The sequence below is a fragment of the Aquarana catesbeiana genome, linkage group LG04 (genome assembly GCF_042186555.1).
Source record: "Aquarana catesbeiana isolate 2022-GZ linkage group LG04, ASM4218655v1, whole genome shotgun sequence".
Taxonomy (NCBI): domain Eukaryota; kingdom Metazoa; phylum Chordata; class Amphibia; order Anura; family Ranidae; genus Aquarana; species Aquarana catesbeiana.
In genome coordinates, this window is record NC_133327.1 from 462,890,669 (window position 1) to 462,916,249 (window position 25,581).

The 25,581-nt window shown below is 41.9% G+C and overlaps 1 protein-coding gene across 3 annotated transcripts in view; it reads left to right on the forward strand.

Moving 5' to 3' along the window:
* Positions 1-25,581, forward strand: part of COG2 (component of oligomeric golgi complex 2) — a 456,761-nt gene that overhangs the window by 182,462 nt on the left and 248,718 nt on the right. For 2 of the 3 annotated variants that reach the window (XM_073627553.1, XM_073627554.1), the window contains 3 exons: positions 1,894-1,991; positions 14,547-14,655; positions 24,001-24,180. In XM_073627553.1, coding sequence (XP_073483654.1) covers positions 1,894-1,991; positions 14,547-14,655; positions 24,001-24,180 — 387 coding nt within the window. Of the gene's footprint in view, positions 1-1,891; positions 1,992-14,546; positions 14,656-24,000; positions 24,181-25,581 lie in introns of all 3 variants that reach the window. The other variant, XM_073627555.1, reaches the window with a different exon arrangement.

The following is a 25,581-nucleotide window of genomic DNA, read 5'->3' on the forward strand; positions in this document are numbered from 1 at the left end:
AAACTTGTGGTGAGTGTGTTTGGAGTGGCAGTGGTGGAGCACTGGTGTAATAAGAAAGAAGTGAAGAGAGATTTATTTATGACAAAAAGCACCTTTTTTCACACTGTGGTGTGGGACTTTCATTGTTAAACTGAAAAAAAAAAGAATAGTTAGAGGTGTCTCCCTCCCACACGAAAAATAAAAAAATACTGTAGCTGCTGACTTTTAATTAAGGTTGCACTGATACCGAGCATTTGCACGAGTACTTGTACTCGTGCAAGTGCTCCGATGCTTGATCCAATATCTAGGCAGCCTCACAGATGGTCGGTGCGGCTGTGGGGGCAGTTACAAGCACCAATCTCCCTGTCTAGCTTTCAATAAAGCAGCTGACAGCTGCTTCTCTTCCTCTTCCCTCTTGCAGCTTTCAGCTGCTTTATTGAAAGTTATACAGAGAGATCGGTGCTTGTAACTGCCACCGCCGCACCAATAACCCCTGACTGTCCTGTGTCCTCTTCCAGCTCCCCGGGTCCTCTGTGTCCTCCTCCGGTCCCCTCTGTCCCAGATCTGTCAGGATGGAGAGTGGAGGAAGGAGCCGTTAAATGTCATTTACCGTCTCCTTCCTTTTCTGAATGATCAGAGTCTGTGATCACTGACTCTGTCCATTCATGACTGAGCATCGTAAACTATGTTTATGATGCTTTAGATTATGGATGGACAGAAGCCGCTGTCTCCTGTCCATTCATCTTCAGTGCTGCAGAGAAAGGGACTGGGGAATCCCTGTTCTCAGTCCTCTTTCCCTGTCTCAAATGGGGGATGTCAGGGGTCTGTTAAAAAAAAAAAAAATAAAATATTTAAAAGTTAACCGCTTACAGACCGAAAGATTCTGCTTTCTTAATGACCAGGCCATTTTTTGCGATATGGCACTGCGTCACTTTAACTGACAATTGTGCAGTCGTGCATCGTTGTAATCAAAATTGATGTCGTCCTTTTTTTCTTACAAATAGAGCTTTCTTTTGGTGGTATTTGATCACCTCTGCATTTTTTTTAATTTTTGCACTATAGATAAAGAGCGCCAATTTAGAAAAGTGTTTTTTTTTTTTTTTTTTTTTTTTTTTTTTAATATCCCCAAAAATGTTTCTAAAAAAACAAATTTCTTCATCAGTTTAGGCTGATATATTCTACATATTTATGGTAAAAAAAAAAAAAGGTGTATATTGATTGTTTTGCGCAAAAGTTATAGCATCTACAAACTATGGAAAAGATTTTATGGCATTTTTATTATTTATTTACTAGTAATGGCGGTGATCTGCAATTTGTAGCAGTACTGCGACATTGCGGCGGACAAATTGGACACTGTTGACACATTTTTGGGACCATTGACATTTATGCAGTGATCAGAGCTATCAAAATGCACTGATTACTGTGTAAATGTCACTGGCAGGCGTTAACGGGGAGATCAAGGGGTTAAATGTCTTCCCTAGTTAGTGTTTCTAAACTGTCTTGATAAAAGCTCCATTTCCATATGCTGTAGGAGTAAAAGACTACCTTGTCAATGTGCTAAAGTTGTTTTGTTGTCCATTTACAACTAAGTTGTTATGCTAAGTGTATGTCAAGCCAAAATGTTTTTACCAGATTTGGGTAGAGTGGGGGGCTTCTGTCAGGGCTTTTTCTGCTGTCCAGGACTCAATTACAGATTTTTCCTTTTACTTTCTGTCCTGCCAAGAAGGGGTTTTCTAGTTTTTTTTCATATCCTGTTCTAGAAAGAAACTTGGGCTAGGTTAAGTGTAGCTGTATTTTCTGATGACTGTGTTCTTCATTTTTGCTCCCTTCTCCTCCTATTTTCGGGACACCAAATGTATTTCCTCCTTTTTGTAGCACTTTTGAAATTCTAATACAACTTTTTTTCTTTTCCAGATGTGTGTGCTAAGGATGATACGTGTAATTCACTCAGTTGAAAAAATTGAAAAAATTTTGCTTTCCCACAATTGCAAGACACATACAGAACTGAACAGGTAAGCCAAATGCTTTTTCTTTTTTCTTTTGTTTTAAGTAAAAGATGCCTTTGTACTTTTGACGTAACTGTTATTACCAATGTTCATACAACAGAACATCTGGGTAGCAGTGACTATACCATGATTTCATTTAATATTGGCCGTAAGCAACAAGCTCATACTGGAAATATAAATGCACTTTATAAATCATCTGTCACCCCCGTGAGTGACAGATGATTTACGTATCTCACACACAAGCCTCAGAGAGGCATTATGTGTAATTCTCATCTCCCCTATCTTTCTTCTCCAGCTCTCCCAGGATTGGCTGCTCCACAACCTCAGCATGATTGGGCATGCTGAAGTCATGTGGTTACTTTTCTGGGTTTTGACTGGATGTTAGTGATCATAGCAGAAGTTCAGTGTAAGAAATACACAGGAGAAAATTCATGTTGACAAGGAGTGTAGAGGTGGGCGGGGAGTCTGACATCAGGACTCCACTCACCGAGCTCCAGACAACAGATCCACCCACAGAATCTGCAGTTTTTCGGGTCTAATAACAGCCAGAGTGGAGTCATTTGACAGGTAAGGATACATGCAGGAGGTATGTACATCCTTTATAGATAACCACTGTGGCAGTAGTTTAGAAAGGATGAGAGTGGGTTTACATCCACTTTAACATTAAGAGAGCAAATTTTCCAAGAAAGAGGGCTGCCCTCCAAGACTTAGACTGGGAGAGAATATTGGCATCAACGGACACAGACCAGAAATGGTAATTCTTCAAAAAGACTGTATGTGAACAATAGTATATTCCCATGGGCAATAGGTTTTATTTTTAGCCTTTTAAAAACGTATGTGGCTCACGGCCAAGGATAAAAAAAAGCTATAAAAAAAAAAAAAAACGAGCTTTTAAAAAATATAAAAATGAAAGAACTGATTGGTATGGATAGGTGACAATGTCAACAAAAAGGCACCACCATCCCTGAATGATATATGTAAACAAGAGAATAATTTGATGGGATTTTATGGGTGCCAAGCAAATTGAATTACTCATACAACAAGGTAAAAAATAGTATCACAATATATTAAACATAGAACAAGTTTAAAAGTTGTATTGGCTATATATAAATAACGCAGACATCAGTACACATCAAATTGGATGTTAAGCGTCACTTAGCACTAATTACCCGACATGTTTCGCCCGTTAGGGCTTCCTCAAGGGATGTTTTGTTGGGAGACAAGGATAGATGTGTCACTGCATAAAACAAAGTACAGTTAAGGACCATGGAAAACAATACGAACAAAAATGTATGCTCAGAAAAAATACCATTGACCGTTTAAAACCACAAGTTCAACTGCCACCCATTGGATAGTTACCTGTGGTAAATGTTGTGCTGAACTAGGAAGACTGACACTGCGTTGCACAAAAAGAAGTTGGTCGAGAAGAGCCCAGGGACAAGGCCATGGGACCAATCTCTGCCCAGTGGAGAGAAGGATATGAATGTAATGACCAGAAATTAGAACATGAAGAGGGGAAGGTGGGGTTGTGGGGGAGAAGGTGAGAGGAAAGAAAAGGGGAGGGAGAAGGGGGTGGGGATGGAGGGAGGGGAGAAGGATAGAGGAGAGGAAGAGGGGTGAGGTGCAAAGGGGGAAAAAAGAAAAAGGCATAAAAGTAGGGGAAGGGGGATGGGAGTGTGAGGGATGGGATGATGTAATAATGCTTGGATGTGTAAATACCACAGGGATGGGTGAAAAGGACTTGACATGAAGAAAGGGATAAGGCGATGGGGTGAGAAGGTGACAGTTAAAGTTGTTAGGCAATTGTAAGATGTACTTCAAACCACCCGGCTGGGTCTAAGAAAGAGCCAGGGCTGCCAAGTGAAGGTGTTATCTAATTGGGAAGGTATAAGCCAAAATAAGTATCTACTTTAATAATAGGTATAAGAAAAAATTATGTGGAGGAAGTACACGCTGCAATGATAGAATTAGTTCAGTGCTGTTAAAGATATAGAGAGACGTATATATTGGTCATCTGCATATTGGAAGACCATATTCCTGTATACAAATCGTCTGTCCCCACTTTACAAGCAGAAGGTGTGGAAAAAATTACAGACAGTAACAGGTAATTAATATGAATGGATAATCAGCATATGAGCATGGCTAAACAAAAGCAGCGAGGCTTCAACACACAACAAAAGAATTAAAACAGGGTCACACTCAGGAGAGTGATAGAGGATGTTACGTTCAAAGGATTACCTTATACAAAGAGATATGTCAACATGGCAGCCCGTCCAGTGTCTGACATATTATCTGTGGGAATAGGTTTATATATATATGTGTGTGTGTGTGTGCGCGCGCGCTGTGCACGTGTAAACCCACATCCAATGAGACGGGGGGGAGAATGGGCGAGCAGCACGTAAGACGTGGAAACGGTGTAGAAAACTACACTACCCATAAAGCACCGCGACCTGTGAGCAGATAGGGAGGAGGCGCTCGAGCAGCTAACATGCCCCAATTAGTGGACATGCATCTATCTTCCCTTTCTGCTCACAGGGCGATGGATGGCAATGTGAAATAGAGTGGGACAGGGTGACGAAAATAAGGGGGAAAGTGCTAAATTGGTGTAAAGTGAGTGTGGTGGTTGGATGTCAGACCAGGAGAGTAATGAATTAAGGACAAAGGATCGGGTGGAATGGATATGTGCAGCACAGTACCAGTCATCCAGTTAAGAGAGGGTGATTAATATTAAATAAAGATTGAAAAATTATATTAAGTTGAATGAAATGAATGGAATATAATGGATGAAAGAATAATTGAAGCAGTAGGAAAATAAATAAAAAATATATGAAAATATATTAAAAAAAAAAAAAAAAAAAAAAAAAAGGAATGAAATAAAAATTAGATCAAAATAAATGAGGTGGAAATTTTTCATATATTTTGTATTTATTTTCCTACTACTTCAATTATTCTTTCATGGCCTTATCCCTGGGCTCTTCTCGACCAACTTCTTTTTGTGCAGCGCAGTGTCTGATTTCCTAGTTCGGCTCAACATTTACCGCAGGTAACTATCCAATGGGTGGCAGTTGAACTTGTGGTTTTAAACGGTCAATGGTATTTTTTCTGAGTATACATTTTTGTTCGTATTCTGTTTTCTATGGTCCTTAACTGTACTTTGTTTTATGCAGTGACACATCTATCCTTGTCTCTCAACAAAACATCCCCTGAGGAAGCCCTAACGGGCGAAACATGTCGGGATATTGGTGCTGAGTGACCCTTTTAACATCCAATTTGATGTGTACTGATGTCTGCGTTATTTATGTATAGCCAATACAACTTTTAAACTTTCAACTTTTAAACTTGTTCTATGTTTAATACATTGTGATACTATTTTTTTTACCTTGTATAAGTAATTCAATTTGCTTGGCACCCATTAAGTCCCATCATATTATCCTCTTGTTTACATATAAAAACGAAGGAACGCTGTCACTGTTTAAATGTTACAAAGAATATAACAATATGTAAAGAGGAAATCAGGGATGCAAAAATTCAAAATGTACAACAGATTGCAAAAGATAAGATAGTAGGACAAACCCCGTTTTCTATATTCTCAGCCCTGACTTTGTTTTTGTTTTTTTTGTTTTTTTACCACTTCCGGACCGGCTCATGCCGATATACGTCGGCACTTTGAAGAGGGATATCATTGTTATGGCAGCAGCTAGCTACCATAACCACGGTATCCTCTTTTTAGTGAGCGTTCTGGTTTCAGATAAAAGTGGTCTCTGAGGTGGATTCGCCGCGAGATCACTTTTATCTGTGTCGGGAGGTGGCCCCCTCCAGCCACTCTCCTGTGCCCTCCGCCGCTACCGACAAGTCCTCTCCCTGGCTTGGTATGGAGACGAGTGAGGGGAAGATGGCCCCCCACCCGGTTCCGTATCATTGCAGGGTGGAAGCGACGATAAAATGTCACTTCCACCCATAGCTCTTAAAGCAACATTTTTATTTTTTTTATAAATGAAAATTTAATTTTTTTTTTTTTTTTTTTATTATTGCATTTTAGTGTAAATATGACACCTGGGGTCTTTTTGACCCCAGATCTCATATTTAAGAGGTCCTGTCATGCTTTTTTTTCTATTACAAGGGATGTTTACATTCCTTGTAATAGGAATAAAAGTGACACAATATTTTTTTTATATAAATAGATATATAATATAATAGAACAGTGGAAAAAAATAAAAGTTAAAATAAATTTAAAAAAAAAGTTTTTAAAACGTGCCCAGTCCCACCAAGCTCGCGTGCAGAAGCGAATGCCTACGTGAGCAGCGCCCGCATATATAAACTGTGTTCAAACCACACATGTGAGGTATTGCCGTGATTGATAGAGCGAGAGCAATAATTCTAGCCCTAGACCTCCTCTGTACCTCAAAACATGCAACCTGTAGAATTTTAAGGGTAAAAGTTTGTCGCCATTCCACGAGCGGGCGCAATTTTGAAGTGTGACATGTTGGGTATCAATTTACTCTGCGTAACATTATCATTAATATTACGCAGACTTACTTGCAGAAGGGGTTAATGCGCCCAGGGAGTCCGCAGTGTTGGCGGTAGCAGCATAGCTCATCTCGGGCCGGTCTGAGGCTTGAGATGCGGCCTGTGTGTCCCCGTGCTGTGTCCGAAACATCGCCGGTATGCTTCGGCTGAGCTGTATTGCCGGGTCTTGCTGTGACCGGGTGATTGACGTGCTCCTCCCGGTCATCTCTGCAGGGAGATGGAGGGGATTGTCCCGCTAATGGAAGGCAAATGGAGCTCTAGGCGGCAGAGCTCTCAAATCAGGCTACCATCTTCCTCCGGTGCTGGCTTAGACGCTGGATATGCAACAGGGAAAAGGGGAGTCTCTAGATAAGAAGGGGGTCACCCAGTTTAGGCGGGCCTGACTAGGATTGCAGCAGGTCCTCAGCTCGGGATTGTCCCATAGTTGCAACACTTCACTCCAGGAGTTTCTGGGTAGTAGATGTACGGGTTTCTTCCCTAGTGTTAGACCTCTTCCGCACCTCAAGAAGGCAGGTTCCCCTTTGAAAGTCACCAGTATATTTTCTTCCCTATCCCTATACCCCTTGATTCTTTCCGATTTTAGGTGGGGTGGCTGGATTACACCCAACCCCGGTATATTTCACACTACACCTGAGTTGGTGGTATACATCGTACACAGGTAAATATTTCCATCCATTTTTGGAAACACCTGCAGGGCATACGTAGACGTTAACTGTACCCTACCTCTTTCTTTCCTGACCTTTTCTGAATCTTTTATTTCTGTTTCTCTCTCCCTTCCCTGTGAATCTCCTCCGTCTACATTTACCGAGTGCGATCCACGCACATTAGTATCACTCCCACATGTCCTCTACAGTGCACATGTAAGCTCCTCTGTCGCTTAAAGTGTATTAGTTGAATGCTAAGGGCCTCAATGTACTAGAAAAGCTTAGCAGTGTCCTAGCAGAAGCTTATCGTTGCAGAGCACAAGTTATCTTCCTCCAGGAGACCCATTTTAAAACGGGGTCCATCCCCCGATTTGCTAATAGACGCTTCCCTGATGCCTATCGCGCGACTTGTGCTGACTCCAAAACAAAGGGGGTCTCCATTCTGATGGCCAAGTCACTCATGTTTCACCTGACGGACCAAATGCTAGACCCTGAGGGCAGGTTTCTCTTTCTAAAGGGTACTTGGAGAGACAAACCGGTAACTCTAGCGAATGTATACTGTGCCAATTCCAAGAGGGTATCCTTTCTAAGAGAGGTCCTTCTGAAACTCACTTCCTTTCACATGGGTCTGTTGATCCTGGGTGGGGACTTTAACATGGCGCTGGACCCGCTGTTAGACACATCTACTGGCACCTCCTCTTTCCCCTTTTCAGCACTGAGACAGGTGAAGCTTCAACTAGCTTTGCTCATGCTACATGACACATGGCGCACCCTCAACCCTCGCGAGAGGGATTACACATTCTTTTCGTCACCTCACAATCGCTATTCGAGGCTGGACTATCTGTTCATCCGTCAGTCAGATTTGACATATCTAGCAGAGGCTACCATTGAAAATATGGTCCTCTCCGATCATCACCCGATCACCTTAACCTTGCAATTTCCACAGAAGATGGATTCCATTAAGACCTGGAGATTAAATGCTTCTACCCTTGCTGACCCTAGAGGTCTAGAGAGTATTAGACAGGCCCTCATTAACTATTTCTGCCACAATGACACACCCGAGGTATCTCCCATGACACAGTTGGAGGCCCATAAGTGCGTTCTACAGGGACACCTACTTGCCATTGCAGCTAGGAAAAAGAAAGAGCACCAAGCGTTATTGCTATCACTTTCTAAGAAAATATCTCAGCTGGAAGCCCAGCATAGATACTCTCAGGCTATCCAGTTGGCTAGGAGGGCGCGAAGGGGACACATATTGTCTCACAAAGTGTTCTATGAACAGGGCAACAAACCAGGCAAGCTACTAGCCAGATTTACACAAAAATCTATTCTAGCACACACGGTTCACCATGTGACTGACTCGGCAGGGACGATCTACTCTAAAAATAAAGATATTGCGTGACAATTTCGTCGCTTTTATAGTGAACTCTACAATCTTAAAGGGGAGACCCAGAGCCAGGGTTCAGCGACGGTTAAGACCCATTCACGATTGATACAAGACTTAACACTTAAAGTCCGGGGGCTCTGTCGGAACCTGATCGGACTGCATTGGAAGCTCCATTGTCCTCCGAGGAATGGACGGAAGCCCTGAAAGCTACAAAACCGGGCAAATGTCCGGGACCAGATGGCTTTTCAGCCCAATACTATAAATGCTTTGCAGACCTCTTGGCCCCACGCTTCCTTAAAGCCTTTAATACTCTGGCCACTGACCATTGCCCCTCAGACACCTTACGAGAACCTTTCATCTCGGTAATCCCCCAAAGACAAAAAGGATCCAACTAATGTTGCTAACTATAGACCAATCTCACTTTTGAATGTAGACGTGAAACTCTTCTCTAAAATTCTGGCTACCCGCTTGGCATACCATGTGCCCACCTGGATAGGCTTGGACCAGGCTGGTTTTGCCCTGGCAGGGAAGCCAGGGACAACACCACAAAAGCCCTAAATCTCCACTATTGGCTTACCTCCTTCAAACAGGAGGGTTTCTTCCTGGCAAGGTCTACCATGGGTCCTGGGTCCCTCCTGGAGCCGGTTTGATGCCGGAGACCTTGCCAGCCACCCCTGCCCGGGTGGTCAGCGGCCGTGGGAGCCCCCTGAATCCCGGTTAAGTGCGGTTATCTCCGGTCGGCTTGGGCAGGTCTACCATGGGTCCTGGGTCCCTCCTGGAACCTGGGACCCTGCTGGCCACCCCTGCCCGAACTGTCAGCGGCCATGGGAGCCCCCTGAATCCCGGTTAAGTGCGGAGAAGGCGTTCGATCGAGTGGCCTGGGATTACATGGAAGCGGTGTTGACAGCTCTGGGTCTAGGGAGCTGTATGCGAGCCTTTATAGGCACACTCTATGTGAATCCACGAGCTAGAGTCCGTGTCAATGGCCACTTATCGGACACCTTCTCCATCCACAATGGCACTAGGCAAGGGTGTCCGCTTTCGCCTCTACTTTATATTCTTACCCTAGAACTGCTATTACAATGCATCCGGGCTAATCCAAATATAAAAGGCATAGAAGTCCCCCAGACGGAATTCAAGATCGCGGCCTTTGCAGATGACATCCTGCTCTTTCTTTCCTCCCCACTGACATCCCTGCCCAACCTCATGCCTGTCTTAGACCTTTTCCAACATATTTCGAACTTAAAACTGCGCGAGCCGCCGTACAGGTACGGCGTATCACCCAGGAGAGCTGATCTGCCACAGTATATCTGCGTGAGCAGGTCGGCTAGTGGTTAAAGTGACAACTTTGTGTTAAAACAAAATATATTTTTGTGGCAAAAACTTGTGACAAAAAATAAAATCTTCCATGAACTCAACATGCCTCTCAGCAGATACCTTGGGATGTCTCTTTTTTCCAAAAAAGGGGTAATTTGGGAGGTTTTTGAACTGTCCTGGCATTTTAGAGCCTCTAAAAATATTATGTGCCTGGCCAGTATTAGGTGTTTCTGCCACACTGCTAATGTTGGGCATTCAAATAATGTTCTTTTCTTCAATCGGCCTCTGGGCAGAACGAAAAAAAGAGCGCAAAAGATTCCTTTATTAATATCAATCTATATGGATGAAGAAATCTCTGATAGAAAAAATGTATGGCCAACATTAGAAGCTTCCACAACACATCTCAACCCACTCTTCTAATGTTGGGCATGAATTTAATGTAGTTTATTTTTTTTTTCAGCATGTGGGAAGAAATTATACGCAGGATGTGGAAACCTTGCAAGAAGATCTGAACAAATTAATGGGGTGGGCAACTGCATGACAAATGAGGTTTAATGTAGAAAAATGTAAAATAATGCATTTGGGTGGCAAAAATATGAAGGCAATCTATACACTAGGGAGATAACCTTTGGGGAATCTAGGATGGAAAAGGACCTGGATGTCCTAGTAGATGATAGGCTCAGCAATGGCATGCAATGCCAAGCTGCTGCTAACAAAGCAAACAGAATATTGGCATGCATTAAAAAAAGGATTAACTCCAGGGATAAAGCGATACTTCTCCCACTCTATAAGACTCTGGTCAGGCCGTACCTAGAATATGGTTGTGACCACAACTTATTCTCTCTGGAAAAGAGACACTTGAGAGGGGATATGATTTCATTTTACAAATACCGTACTGGTGACCCCACAATAGGGATAAAACTTTTTTGCGGAAGGGAGTTTAACAAAACGCGTGGCCACTCATTAAAATTAGAAGAAAAGAGGTTTAACCATAAACTGCGTAGAGGGTTCTTTACTGTAAGAGCGGCAAATATGTGGAATTCCCTTCCAGGCGGTGGTCTCAGCGGGGGGCATTGATATTTTCAAAAAACTATTAAAAAAGCACCTGAACGACCAAAAAACAGGGATATACAAGGTAATACTGACTTATAATCACACACATAGGTTGGACTTGATGGACTTGTGTGTTTTTTCAACCTCACCTACTATGTAACTATAAAAAAGGGTTAACTACGTGTATCATTACAGGGTGATACTGTGGATACACAAGTTACAGTGTACCAACGTCCCAATATTGTTTGGAAGAAATTAGAGTAGAAACATGGACTTTATAGGCACACGTGTATATCAGGTAAAAAATTGAAAGTTTTTAATAGGATAATGTTAAAACCATTGTATACAAACACATTAAAACACATAATTGAGTGACCTCACTCAATTATGTGTTTTAATGTGTTTGTATACAATGGTTTTAACTTTATCCTATTAAAAACTTTTAATTTTTTACCTGATATACACGTGTGTCTATAAAGTCCATGTTTCTACTCTAATTTCTTCCATACTATGTAACTATGACTAGGCAAATTTTGTGATATGGCGTTTTAACTGACAATTGCGTGGTTGTGTGACGATATACACAAAATTTTATGTTTTTTTTTTTCCCCTCAAATAGAGCTTTCTTTTGATAGCATTTGATCACCTCTGCCTTTGTTTTATTTTTTGAGCTATAAACAAAAAACGACCAACAATTTTGCTATAAATCATATCCAATAAAAAGTGTAAAAAATCTAATTTCTTCCTCAGTTAAAGGCCAATATGTATTCTGCTACATATTTTTGGTAAATAAATATCCTAATAAGTGTATTTTGTGATTGGTTTGCGCAAAAGTTATAATGTCTACAAACTAGGGGATATGTTTATGGAATTTTTTTTTTTTTTTTTTTTTACTAGTAGTGGCGATCAGTGATTTTTAGCGGGACTGCGACATTGCAGTGGACAAATTGGACTCCTAACTGACACTTGACACTTTTTGGGGACCAGTGACATTAATACAGTGATCAGTGCTAAATAATATGCACTGTAACTATACTAATGACTGGCACGGCAGGGGTTAACATCAGGGGCTATCAAAGGGTTAAGTATGCTCCTAGGGAGTGCTTTTTAACTCTGGGGAGAATGCTGTGACGGGGGAAACACAGAAATCCGTGTTTCTGCTTAGCAGAAACAAAAGATCTCCATCTTCATCCCTCCTGGAACATTCTGCCTATTTTGTGAACGATCGTGGGGTACCGGCGGCCATCAGACCTGCTGATTGGCTTCCGCTGTGTCCAATCACAGAGGCTTTGCACACTCCCCAGACCCACTGCACGAAATCATGTACCAGTAAGTGATTTCGCGCAGGAGAGCTCCCCTGCCACAGTATCTGTGTGGGGCGTTAAGTGGTTAATTAACAGATTTTAAAAAAGTGGCACGCTTACCTAAAGGTTGTCCACATACAAAAGGTTACAAGTCCCATACTATCTTGCCACTGCTCCACATGTAGTCTGGGCATCCGGGGGGCTCCAGCTAAGTGTCTTATACCTTGTAAATTGTAAAACTATATGTATAGCCTGTGGCCCTTTCACAGAGCCTATACAGTTAGCCCCTATATCTGGCACTCTTTGTGGAGGGATTGCAAGCCTGCCATTAAAATGTACAAGGGACTTGTATACACAGATGCTTTCATAGGTCGTATACACACCTGCAAATTTCTGGGAAAGGTTTAATTTACGAGAAGCTGAATTTTGTGGAGCCGATCATAGTCAGGGTCACCCCGAGGACGACAGAGGGTATTGTTTTTGAAAATGCATGAAACGCATGATTTTCATATACATTCTTGTCCATTGCAGCAGAGAACAAAGGCATATGATGAATCGGGTCTGTGGACCAATGTGACCACAATTCTTTTTTTTTTTTTTTTTTTTTTTTTAAGTGGTTGAAAAGGCTGAAGGTTTTTTACATTAGGGTAAAAAACCTTCTGAATGCACCAGCTCCCCCCTTCCCCCTAATACTTACCTGAGCTCCCTCTCGATCCAACGATGTGAATGAGATCATCGGCTCTCGAGGGACTATCCCTCCTCATTGGCTGAGACAGCAGCAGGAGCCATTGGCTCCTGCTGCTGTCATTCACAGCCAGTGAGCCAATGAGCAGAGAGAGGGGGCCGAGCAAGCTGCCCACATTGCTAGCTGCTTGCTCTGGGGTTACTCGACAGAAGGGAGGGGCCAGGAGTGCCAGCGAGGTACCCGAGAAGGAGGATCGGGTCTGCTCTGTGCAATACCGATGTACAGAGCAGGCAAGTATGGCATGTTTGTTTTTTTCTAAATACATTATTATTTTTTTTTTTTTTGCTTTTTTAATGTCACTTTGGCCATGTTAAGGGTCAGGCCCAAAAAAGTTTTAATTTCTAAAAACGTGATAGGTTTCCATTACTGGTGATGGCCTGGCAAGGTATGAATTTGGGTTGGCGGCAATGTAGGGCATAAACCTTAGTTTGGGCCACAATCAAATTGTAGAGGTCTTTGGTGAAAAAGTAGCTAAAACAAAAATCAAGGCGCTTTTTAGATTCATTTTCCAGAACCCCGGCCTGTGCTGTGAAATGGGGGCATAACGGGTGCTTCTGAATCTAGGGGCAGCCACTTGGAGTTTGCAAGCACCTCTAGAAAGGCTACTATGGGATCTACGGGCCTGTGCTCTAATTCTTGGTGGCTGCAGTTGCATGACACTACTAGTGCTAGCCACTTTACCAGCTTGTACTGCACTTCTGGCGCTTAACATTTTACCATGAGATGCCGCAGTGGTGGTGTCTAAAAGGCCAGGATGTACTAGGCTACTGGAGCTTGCCAGATCACCAAAAGGTAGTGCAGTGCTAGTATTGGCACTCTGCTGCATATGAGCATAACTATGCGTTTCTAGCACCTCAGCAACCTGGGGTTGGGTACACCTGGCTTTAGCAGGGACCTGTTCGCCACCATCTGAGCTACCTGTCAGGGTGCTGCTGTTTTTCTACAGGTTCGTATTCTGAGCCAAATTCTGTCAGTGAGGACTCCCCTTCGCTCTCATCTGTCATGCTCAAAATCCTGTAGGCCTCCTCACTAGAGTGCCTATTTTGGACGCTAACTTTACAGTTACCTAGTGGCTACTATGGGAAAAACAGCTCCTGGCTAGCAATTATGGAATACTTGTGTGCTAGGAATAAAAAAAAAAGTGCTAGAAGAGATCAGGCCTGATCGTGCCAACACTGGTTTGGTTCTCTTTGCAATGTATCAGAGGTAGCAGTGATCTGGGGGGGGGGGGGGGGGGGGAGGCTGAAGCCAATGATAGTGGGGGGGGGGGTTGGGCGCCTACATGCATGGCTGCAAACCCAGAATTAGCTGGTGATGTACCAGTACATGGTTCACTGGGGCTGGGCCGCTCGACCGTGGTAAAACTACTGCGGGCGGCAAGTAGTTAAACATTGGATATGTTTTCTATTGTGAATAAAAAAATGGGTTTATGAAATTTGCAAATCATTGCATTCTGTTTTTAATGTAGATTTTACACAGCGTCCCAACTTTTTGGGAATTGGGGTTGTAGTTCTATTTAATGTGTATTTTAAGTTGTGCATCAATATTGATAAGATGTTTTCATTGCATATTTTCTTTTATAAGCACATTGCTAACTGGGCAGATCTTGGAAAGAATAGCAACAGAATTTAACCAGCTGCAGTTTCATGCAGTGCAGAGCAAAGGAATGCCTCTTTTGGACAAAGTGAGACCAGTAAGTATACCCCTCATTGTTCCATTATTCATTGTTACTTTCAATAGTTTTAAAATTTGTCACTGTCAAGCCACATCCATATAGATCATTTGAACACAAAAGAAAAAACTGATGACAGCTCCCTTAGACAATATATGGGTGTGTGAGCCGGGTCTGGCTTTTGCCTCCCCCTGGGGATAGATGCGGTTGGAGCTGCTGAGAATGTAATTTCTACTTAGTTTCTGTGTTAAAATCAAGCAACAACGATCTTATTAGTATGATCTGGCTGCTGATGTCTATGCAGCTATCTTGTTATTATCTCTTGTGAAGTTTGCCATATACGATTTTAATTTTTTAATTTTTTTTCTCCCCTAGAGGAACAATTTTCTGACTATCTGACAATTTGGGATTAGTGTTTGCTTGGCTATCCTTGATGCTCTGGCGCCCGACCCAGGGAGACTTTTTTTTTTAGGCATTTTCACACATCCAGACCAGTTAGACCTGTTTCTATACCCCCCTTGTGTGTGTCCTGAAGAAGAGATCCACGAGACGCACAGGGGCTCACCCATTTTGTTGATGTCATACTTTTGAAAGTCATTTGGGTATATGTGACCCCCTTTTTGGCTGTGTTTTCGGCTGACTGTGGATATACGCCTCTTTAATATTAATATTATGTATGTTTATATGTCCCTTTTTAATTTTATGTATAAATATGACTATTTTTTTTAAACCATGTCGTTGATCCAATCTGCCTTCAAAGTCCAACCTAGTGGGTTTTTTTTCTTTTGTGTTCATTATTACTTTCATATTTCGGTAAATCCAGAATTTTTTGATCCATAGTCTGTATGCATTAACCACCCAATATGATGGGATTCAAATGGTCTATGAAAGGGCCCTTTCATAATGGTGCACTTAAAAAATGCGGTACATGTTTTGCAATAAGGCATATTGTGTTTTGATGCATTTTCTGGATTCCTGACTCCTAGCATGCTTCTGTGAAACTTGGACATGTGACTCAAAAAACGCACCGTGGGTACGTTTTTGATGCGTTCCTATTAAATTTCAATGGAAGGTGTGCTTTTGAAATCACAGCACAAATGCAGCACACTGATGTGAACAGTTGCATTGAATTTAAAGCAGAATAATTTTAATGTGTTTTTATTACACTGGAAAGGTGCGTTTTAGCGCGGCAAAAGCGCACCAATGTGAAAGGGGCCTAAAGGTTGAACAGAATGAGCTTAGACCAGCATAAGTGTCCGAAAAAAAATGTAAGGTATAAAGTGCAACCATAGTACATCCAGAAAGTATTCACAGCTCTTCACTTTTTTTTTCACATTTTGCTATGTTACAGCCTTATTCCAAAATGTATTACATTTAGTTATTTTCCTCAAATTTCTACAAACAATACCCCATAATGACAATGTGAAAGAAGTTTGTTTGAAATCTTTGCAAATTAATTTTATGAAAAAGTATTTACAGCCTTTGCCATGACACTCAAAATTGAGAATAAGGCTGTAACATAACAAAATATGGAAAAAGTGATGCACTGTATATAAAATATCCAAATTCACATGTATATACAAAATGTCCCTATACACATTCCATTGTGTGATCAAGAAGTGCTCGTAGTGCTCATCCAAAATACAATGAAAGTGCTCAGGTGCTTTTTCACATGCAAAGCCCATTACCTGATACAAAGATCCCAAAATGAGATCATATGTGCCTTATCTGCAGCAAACCAGGCAACTCCAATCTCTGGCTGATCCCCAGTAAAACAGATTCACTGGTTGGCTCCACAACTCGCACCACCATGCAAGCATTTAGGACCAAGCCCGGGACCGCTGTGTGGCTGGGAGAACTTTTGGGAGAACCAAGCTCCCCAGCGTCTGGGGAGTAGGGTGTAGATTGTAACCATAAGGGACCCCAAATTGTGGCATCCTTTGGCCCTATTACAAGATATGCATGGTATTATGCCGATGGAGTTTACCTGTTATTGCGTGATACTTTCCTGAAGAAGCAGGCTTTGTCCTGTGAAATGCAAGCTGCGTCAAAGCCACAGTAAGTCCATCATCCCCCACTGCAGTGGGGTTGGTGAGAATCGACACAAAGAAGGACATATCTTTGTGCTTTTTTTTATGTCCTTTTTGTACACATGTACTACATTTTCATGCTTGTCCAACAATTTTACTCTGTATAATAAATATCTTGATACTTTTTATTCAATTGGTACCGCCATAGTCCTTCCAGTTTAGTAGTTGGGGTTTTAGTACAATGAATTTTTCAGGATGAGGTTTCCGGGCTAATATTGTCCAACTTTTGAGGGTTCTCTTATGAGATCCCCCTCCCAACTTTTCTTTCTTGGCTGAGTACAGAGGAGTACATCTGTACCTACCCCTCCTCTGTGAGAATTGAAGCCGGATGCAAAGAGGGTTTTGTCACTTCTGGTTTCAGTTTGTTGATTACTGGATTACAAAGCATCTGATCAAACCGATCTTGGTTTGATCAGATGCTTTCAAGAGAAGAGGAGAGATTGGGAGTCTAATGGGCCTCAGATCTCTCACTAAAGAGTACCTGTCACTGCCCATGCTATCACAAGGGGGATGTTCATCCCGTGTGATAGCAATAGCTCATGCACAAATGTACACATGTACGTAGGTCGTGCATGCATATTTTAGCTATGATTGCACCACACATGTGAGGTATCGCCACAAATGTCAGAGTGGGAACAATAATTCTAGCACCAGACCTCCTGTTTAACTCCAAGCTAGTAACCTGTAAAGGCTTTTAACCACTTGCTGACCAGCCGCCGTCATACTGCAGCAGGTCGGCACGATCCTGCAAACTGTCATAGCTGTACGTCGGCTCCTTTAAGCGCGCTGCATTGCGGGGGTTCTAATGCTCGTGGCCGGTGGTCGTGGGAATGAGGCAGAACAGGGACGTGTGTGTGTAAGCACACAAATCCCTGTTCTGTGAAGAGAGGAGAGGCAGATCGTGAGTTCCTAGTAACTGGGAACCACAATCTGTCATCTCCTAAAGTCAGTCCCCTCCCCCACAGTTAGAACACACAGTCGGGGAACACAGTTAACTCCTTGATCGCCCCCTGTTAACCCCTTCCCTGCCAGTGACATTTACACAGTAATCCGTGCATTTTTATAGCACTGATTGCTGTATAATGGTCAATGGTTTCAAAAATGTGTCCGATGTGTCCGCCATAATGTCGCAGTCCCAATTAAAAATGGCAGATCGCCGCCATTACTAGTTAAAATAAATAAAAAAAATGCCATAAATCTATCCCCTATTTTGTAGACGCTATGACTTTTTGCGCAAACCAATCGATATACGCTTATTGCTATTTTTATTACCAAAAATATGTAGATGAATACATATCTGCCTAAAATTAGCTTTTTTTTAAAAAAAAAAGGGGAGATTTATTATAGTAAAAAGTACAAAATATTGTGTGGACGTCAATTTTGTTTGGGTACAGCGTCGCATGACAGTACAATTGCCAGTTAAAGTGACACAGTGCCGAATCGCAAAGAATGGCCTGGTCATTGAGCAGCCAAATCTTCTGGAGTTGTTAAAGTGATGCCTGTGGATATTTTAATGTACCATAGTTTGTTGCCATTCCACAGGCGTGTCCTTTTTTTAAGCGTGACATGTTGGGTATCTATTTATTCAGTGTAACATCATCTTTTTTAACTTTTACCAAAAAAAATTTATTTTATTGTGTTTGTGCAATAAAATTCATTAACCACTTCAGCCCCAAGCCTCTTTTTGACACTTGTTGCTTACAAATTAAAAATCATTATTTTTGCTAGAAAATTACTTAGAATTCCAAACATCTGCCACACCGTCTTTGCGCAGCGGTCTTACAAGCGCACTTTTTTTTTGAAAAAATACACTTTCTTGAATTAAATAAGACAACAGTAAAGTTGGCCCAATTTTTTTTATATGGTAACAGATGATACGCCGAGTAAATTGATACCCAACATGTCACGCTTCAAAATTGTGCTTGCTCATGGAATGGCGACAAACTTTTACCCTTAAAAATCTCCATAGGTGATGTTTAAAAATTTCTACAGGTTACCAGTTTTGAGTTAGAGGAGGTCTAGGTAACTATTGCTCTTACTCTAATGATCGCGGCGATACCTCACGTGTGGTTTGAACACAGTCTTCATATGCGGGCACTACTCTCGTATGCGTTTGCTTCTGCGCACGAGCTCATCGGGACGGGGTGCTTCCAAATATTTTTTTTTTTCTTATTTATTTTACATTCCATTTTTTATTTTGACACTGTCTTTTTTAAATGTCAAAAATGTTTGGGTCACTTTTATTCCTATTGCAAGGAATGTAAACATCCCTTGTAATAGAAAAAAAGCATGACAGGACCTCTTAAATGTCAGATCTGAGGTCAAAAAACCTCAGATCGCATATTTACACAAAAATACAATAAAAAAAAAGTCACTTGAAGAAAAAAAAAATTCTCCTTTAAGAGCTATGGGCGGAAGTGACGTTTGACATCGCGTCCGCCCTCCCATGCTATGGAGCCGAGCACAGGGCATCTTCCCCCTTAGTCAGCAGCCAAGCATCCACGGGAGGGGACGGGATCGTCTCCGCCACTACCGGTGGGTCCGGTAAATGGCGGATATGACCGAAGCGCGGCAGTGGGGGGGTAGGTCACCTCGCCGGCCACCGATAAAAGTGATCTTGCGGCTAATCCGCCGCGGAGACCACTTTTATCCTTAAGAGAAACACGTTGTTCCCGAAAATACCTGGGTTATGGCAGCTAGCTGCTGCCATAACCCTGGTATTTAGTGTTAAAGTACCGACGTACGGGTATGGCGATTTGCGTGAAGTGGTTAAAGCAGATGTAAACCTGATTCATGAAATTTGAGCTGGGCACATACAGTATCTTACAAAAGTGAGTACACCCCTCACATTTTTATAAATATTTTATTATATCTTTTCATGTGACAACAGTGAAGAAATGACACTTTGAGACCTTGTAACACTGAGTCACATGACGCCGGGGAGGGAAAATGGCAAATTGGGCCCAATTTGGACATTTTCACTTAGGGGTGTGCTCACTTTTGTTGCCAGCGGTTTAAACCTTAATGGCTGTGTGTTGAGTTATTTTGAGGGGACAGCAAATTTAAACTGTTATACAAGCTGCACATTCACTGCTTTACATTGTAGCAAAGTGTAATTTCTTCAGTGTTGTCACATGAAAAGATATAACAAAATATTTACAAAAATGTGAGGGGTGTACTCACTTTTGTGAGATACTGTATATCTGTAGTGTTTTTTTGTTATCTCTCTTCAAAGCACTATGTCCTGTAGATGTCTCCTGCTCCGTTCTTCTGTTATCAGCTTGATAACTCCTGACAAGTTCTCCGTCAACTGTGCAGCCTGAGTTTTGTGTTGGGAAGGATGCTATAAATGAGCAGAGCCCTGAACGATTCAACGATCAGCTCTGAAAGTCTCTACCTATGAGGAGAGGGGGTGTGTGCCTTTCCTCCAATCAGCTGTCTTGGCTGTATGCCCAGGCTTCACTGCAGTGTTGAACAGGAAGAGAAAATCTAACACAATGTGCACTTTCTAAACCGTATATAAAGCTGAAAACAGCAGACATGCATGTAAAACTTATGTAGGGAGATTTGTTTCATCTCTGTGTATCATCTGAAGCTGTTCACTTCACTGGTTATATGTGAGGGTTTACATCCACTTTAACCACTTGACCCCTGGGCACTTAAACCCCCTTCCTAACCAGACCAATTTTCAGCTTTCGGTGCTCTCACATTTTGAATGACAATTACTCAGTCATGCAACACTGTACCCATATGAAATTTTTGTCCTTTTTTTCACACAAACAGAGCTTTCTTTTGGTGGTATTTAATCATCGTTGGTTTTTTTATTTTTTGCGCTATAAAAGAAAAAAGACTGAAAATTCGGTAAAAAAATAAAATTTTCTTTGTTTCTGTTATAAAATTTAGCAAATTTAGTAATTTTTCTTTGTAAATTTTGGCCACAATTTATACTGCTACATATCTTTGGTAAAAATAAGTACAAATCGGTGTAAATTATTTGGTCTTTGAAAGTTATGGAGTCCAAAAGCTATGGTGCCAATATCTGAAAATTGATCACACCTGAATTACTGACGGCCAATCTATATTCTTGAGCCCCTAACATGCCAGAAAAGTACAAATACCCCCCAAATGACCCCTTTTTGGAAAGAAGACATTCCAAGGTATTTAGTAAGAGGCATGGTGAGTTTTTTGAAGTTGTCATTTTTTCCCACGATTCTTTGCAAAATCAAGATTTTTTTTTTTCTTTTTTTTTTTTCCACAAAAATGTCATATTAGCAGGTTATTTCTCACACACCGCATATGCATACCACAAATTATACCCCAAAACACATTCTGCTATTACTCCCGAGTACGGCGATACCACATGTGTGAGACTTTTACACAGCGTGGCCACATACAGAGGCCCAACATGCAGGGGAGCACCTCCAGGCGTTCTGGAGCACCCAGGCTAATTCTGACATTTCTCTCCTACATGTAAAAATCATCATTTATTTGCTAGAAAATTACATAGAACCCCAAAACAAAGACCCTAGAGAATACAATGGCAGTTGTTGCAACTTTTTATCTTGCACGGTATTTGCGCAGCAATTTTTTTAACGCTTTTTTTTGGGAAAAAAAAAACAGTTTTGTGCTTTAAAAAAAAACAAAAACAGTAAAGTTGGCCCAATGTTTTTGCATAATGTGAAAGATGAAGTTACACCGAGTAAATAGATACCTAACATGTCACCCTTCAAAATCGCACACGCTCGTGGAATGGTGCCAAACGTCGCTACTTAAAAATCCCCATAGGCGACGCTCTAAAATTTTTTACTGGTTACATGTTTTGAGTTACAGAGGAGGTCTAGGGCCAAAATTATTTCTCTCGCTCTAACGTTCGCACCGATACCTCACGTGTGGTTTGAACACCGTTTTCATATGCGGGCGGGACTTACGTGTGCATTCGCTTTTGCATGCGAGCACACGGACAGGGGCGCTTTAAAAATTTTTTTTTTTTTATTGTTCATTTTACTTCATTTTAGTTTGACACTTTTTTCCAAAAAAAATTTTTTTTGATCACTTTTATTCCTATTACAAGGAATGTAAACATCCCTTGTAATAGGAATATGGCATGACAGGTCCTCTTTACAGTGAGATATGGGATCAATAAGACCCCACATCTCACCTCTAGGCTGGGAAGCCTGAAATTTAAAAAAAAAAAAAAAAAAAAAAAACGATCCTGGCTTCGATCGTAGCGGTGAGACGGTAGAAGCACGGGAAGGGGGGGAGGTCCCCTCTCGCCTCCCATAAGAACGATCAAGCAGTGGAACAGCCGCTATGATCATTCCTATGGTGTAGGGAATCACCGGCTGAAAAAGCTGACATCTGAATGATGCCTGTAGCTGCACCCATCCTTCAGATATCCCCGCACAAAGTCAAGGACGTCGTATGATGGTCGGCGGGCCGGAAGTGGTTAAAACACATTTCTTTTTTAACACAAAGTTGTCCATTTATACAATATTTCTAACACATAGCATGTACATACCAAAAATGACACCCCAAAATAGATTCTCCTACTCCTCCTGAGTACGGCGATACCACATGTGTGAGACTTCCACAGCCTGGCCACATACAGAGGCCGAGTACAGCTGAATATGGCCGAGCATGGCTGCGCATGGCTGGGTATGGCTACGCATGGCAGGGTATGGCTGTGCATGGCTGGGTATGGCTGCGCATGGCAGGGTATCGCCGAGTATGACTGGGTATGGCTGGGTATTGCAGAGTATGACTGGGTATGACTGGGTATGACTGGGTGTTGCAGAGTATTGCAGGGTGTTGCGGAGTAGTACAGAGTATTGCGGGGTGTTGCGGGGTATGGCAGAGCATTGCGGGGTATGGCAGAGCATTGCGGGGTATGGCAGAGCATTGCGGGGTATGGCAGAGCATTGCGGGGTATGGCAGGGTAGTGCAGAGTATTGCGGGGGTATGGCGGGGTATTGCGGGGTATTGTAGTATGGAGGGATGGCTGAGCATGGAGGGATGGATTGATGTGACTGTATTTGTCACAGGGCAGCGTTGTGGGCACTACAGATGCAGCCCACAACGCTGCTACCATCCGATCCCTCCCCCGCTCCTCCCCCTCTGTACCGATCGGTACACAGAGGGGAGGGAGGAACCGGCGTCATTTGACGGTGCGATCACATGGTAAACGGCCGCGATTAGCGGCCGTTCACCGTGATCCGTGATGCGCCGGGTCCTCTGGACCCGGCGGTCACGGAAGTTCTCGGGTGCGCGCCCCAGGGGGCGCGCGAGAGCAGTATTCTGGGAGGACGTCCATGGACGTCCACCCAGAACTAGCCGACCGCACTGCAGCCGTCTTTCGGCTATGGCCCGGTCGGCAAGTGGTTAAAGTGTACTTTTTTCCTGAAAATTTGCATTTGATAAACTGCTGTGCAAATATTGTGCAACATAAAAAAATTGCAACAACCATTTTATTCTCTAGGGCCTCTGCTTTCAGAAAATATATAAAGTTCTAAGTAATTTTCTAGCAAAAAATGCTGATTTTAACATGTACAGTGGGGACGGAAAGTATGCAGACCCCCTTAAATTTTTCACAATTTGTTATATTGCAGCAATTTGCTAAAATCATTTAAGTTAATTTCTTTTCCTCATTAATGTACACACAGCACCCCATATTGACAGAAAAACACAGACTTGATGACATTTTTGCAGATTTATTAAAAAAGAAAAACTGAAATATCACATGGTCCTAAGTATTCAAACCCTTTGCTGTGACGCTCATATATTTAACTCAGGTGCTGTCCATTTCTTCTAATCATCCTTGAGATGGTTCTTCACCTTCATTTGAGTCCAGCTGTGTTTGATTATACTGATTGGACTTGATTAGGAAAGCCACACACCTGTCTATATAAGACCTTATAACTCACAGTGCATGTCAAAGGAACTGCCTGAAGAGCTCAGAGACAGAATTGTGGCAAGGCACACATCTGGCCAAGGTTACAAAAAAATTTCTCATTATCTGCCCAGACAGTGGTTAACCATCCAGAATCGGCCCAGACAGTGGTTAACCGCACTTTTTATACATCGGATTAATTATATTTGGATACTGTGTTTTGGAAATGTTCTTCGCTTCTTTGCTTTACCTCTATAAGGAAATTAGGAACATATAAATGGTTTATGGTTAACGTCCATAGCTTATTTTTAAAACCATGCCCTATTTTTTCATTTGAGTTGCACTTAAAATATACTGATTTGTTGATTGTGGTGTTTTTCTGTTTTATAGCGTATTGCTGGAATAACGGCAATGTTACAGCGCTCCTTAGAAGGTCTCCTTTTGGAAGGACTTCAGACCTCAAATGTGGATATAATCCGTCACTGTTTGCGGACATATGCTACGATTGACAAAACAAAAGATGCAGAAGCTCTTGTTGGGCAGATTTTGGTGAAACCATACATTGATGAGGTATGCCTGTATCCTGCCCATAATACAGTGTGGTTTAAACAACACAAAGCCTTAACAAATATTACAACATTGAATGTATAGCATAAATAAAATACTTATTTTTAACAAAGAAAAACGGAGCCTCTTCATTGTCAGATTTTCAGATATCTGAAATGGTTCGCCTACTCTTATCTACAGTGTTAGTATATAGGTAAATTTTTTCCTGTTTTTGAATAGACTGATTTAGGATTGTTCTGTCCTTGGTGATTCCCCACACTGGTATGCATTACTGTACCAGATAGGAAGAACATAGAATATCAATAATAGGATAAAAAATAAGACACAGTGAAATATTTTGGCATTGTCATAAAATTGCCAAAGCATTATCTAATCATGAACTATTGGGAAAATAGATGTAGTACAAGTAAGCTTGGGGGATAAAGGGGACGATTATTGTAGCTCAGGGGGAAGGAGGTTGGCCAGGAGTTGACCATGCACAGGGCAGAGAGAAAGCAGATAACTGATTGGTATAGGCTGGAGGTGAGAAATAAGTGGCTGTTGATAATGATCCACTGAAAGAGCCCTGGATGGCTTAACTCCAATGTAAAAGAGCGAACAAAAGTCCTGGATGGCTTAATTCCAATGTAAAAATGCATATAAAAGCAAAGGAGAAGGCCTTCAAAAAAGACAAGATTGAGGGATCATCATCAGCATTCAGACTTTATAAAGAATGCAACAAGAAATGTAAGGGTGCAATAAGGATGACTAAGATAGAACATGAAAGACACATAGCGGAGGAGACCAAAAAAAATCCCAAGAAATTATTTTAAGTATGTAAACAGTAAAAAAGGAGGACAGACCATATTGGCCCCATAAAGAATGAGGAAGGACATCTGGTTACAAAGGATGGGGAGATGGCGAAGGTATTGAATTTATTCTTCTCCTCAGTCTTCACGAGGGAATTGGGGGTCTTCAGTAACCAAAACTGCAGTGTTTATCCTCATGACACATCACAGGAAGCACCTCCATGGTTAACAGGACAGAATTAAAATTAGACTTGAGAAACTTAACATTAATAAATCACCGGGACCAGATGGCTTGCACCCAAGGGTACTTGGGGAACTCAATTGCCAGACTGTTGTTCCTAATTTTTACAGACAGTCTACTGACTGGAATGGTACCAGCTGATTGGAGAAAAGCCATTGTAGCACCAATATTTAAAAAGGGCACAAAATGCATTCCTGGGAATTACAAACCAGTTAGCCTAACATCAATGGTATGTAAACTCTTGGAGGGGATGATAAGGGACTATATACAAGATTTTAGTAAAGGGAATGGTATCCTTAGCAGTAATCAGCATGGATTCATGAAGAATCGTTCTTGCCAAACCAATCTACTAACCTTCTATGAGGAGGTGAGTTG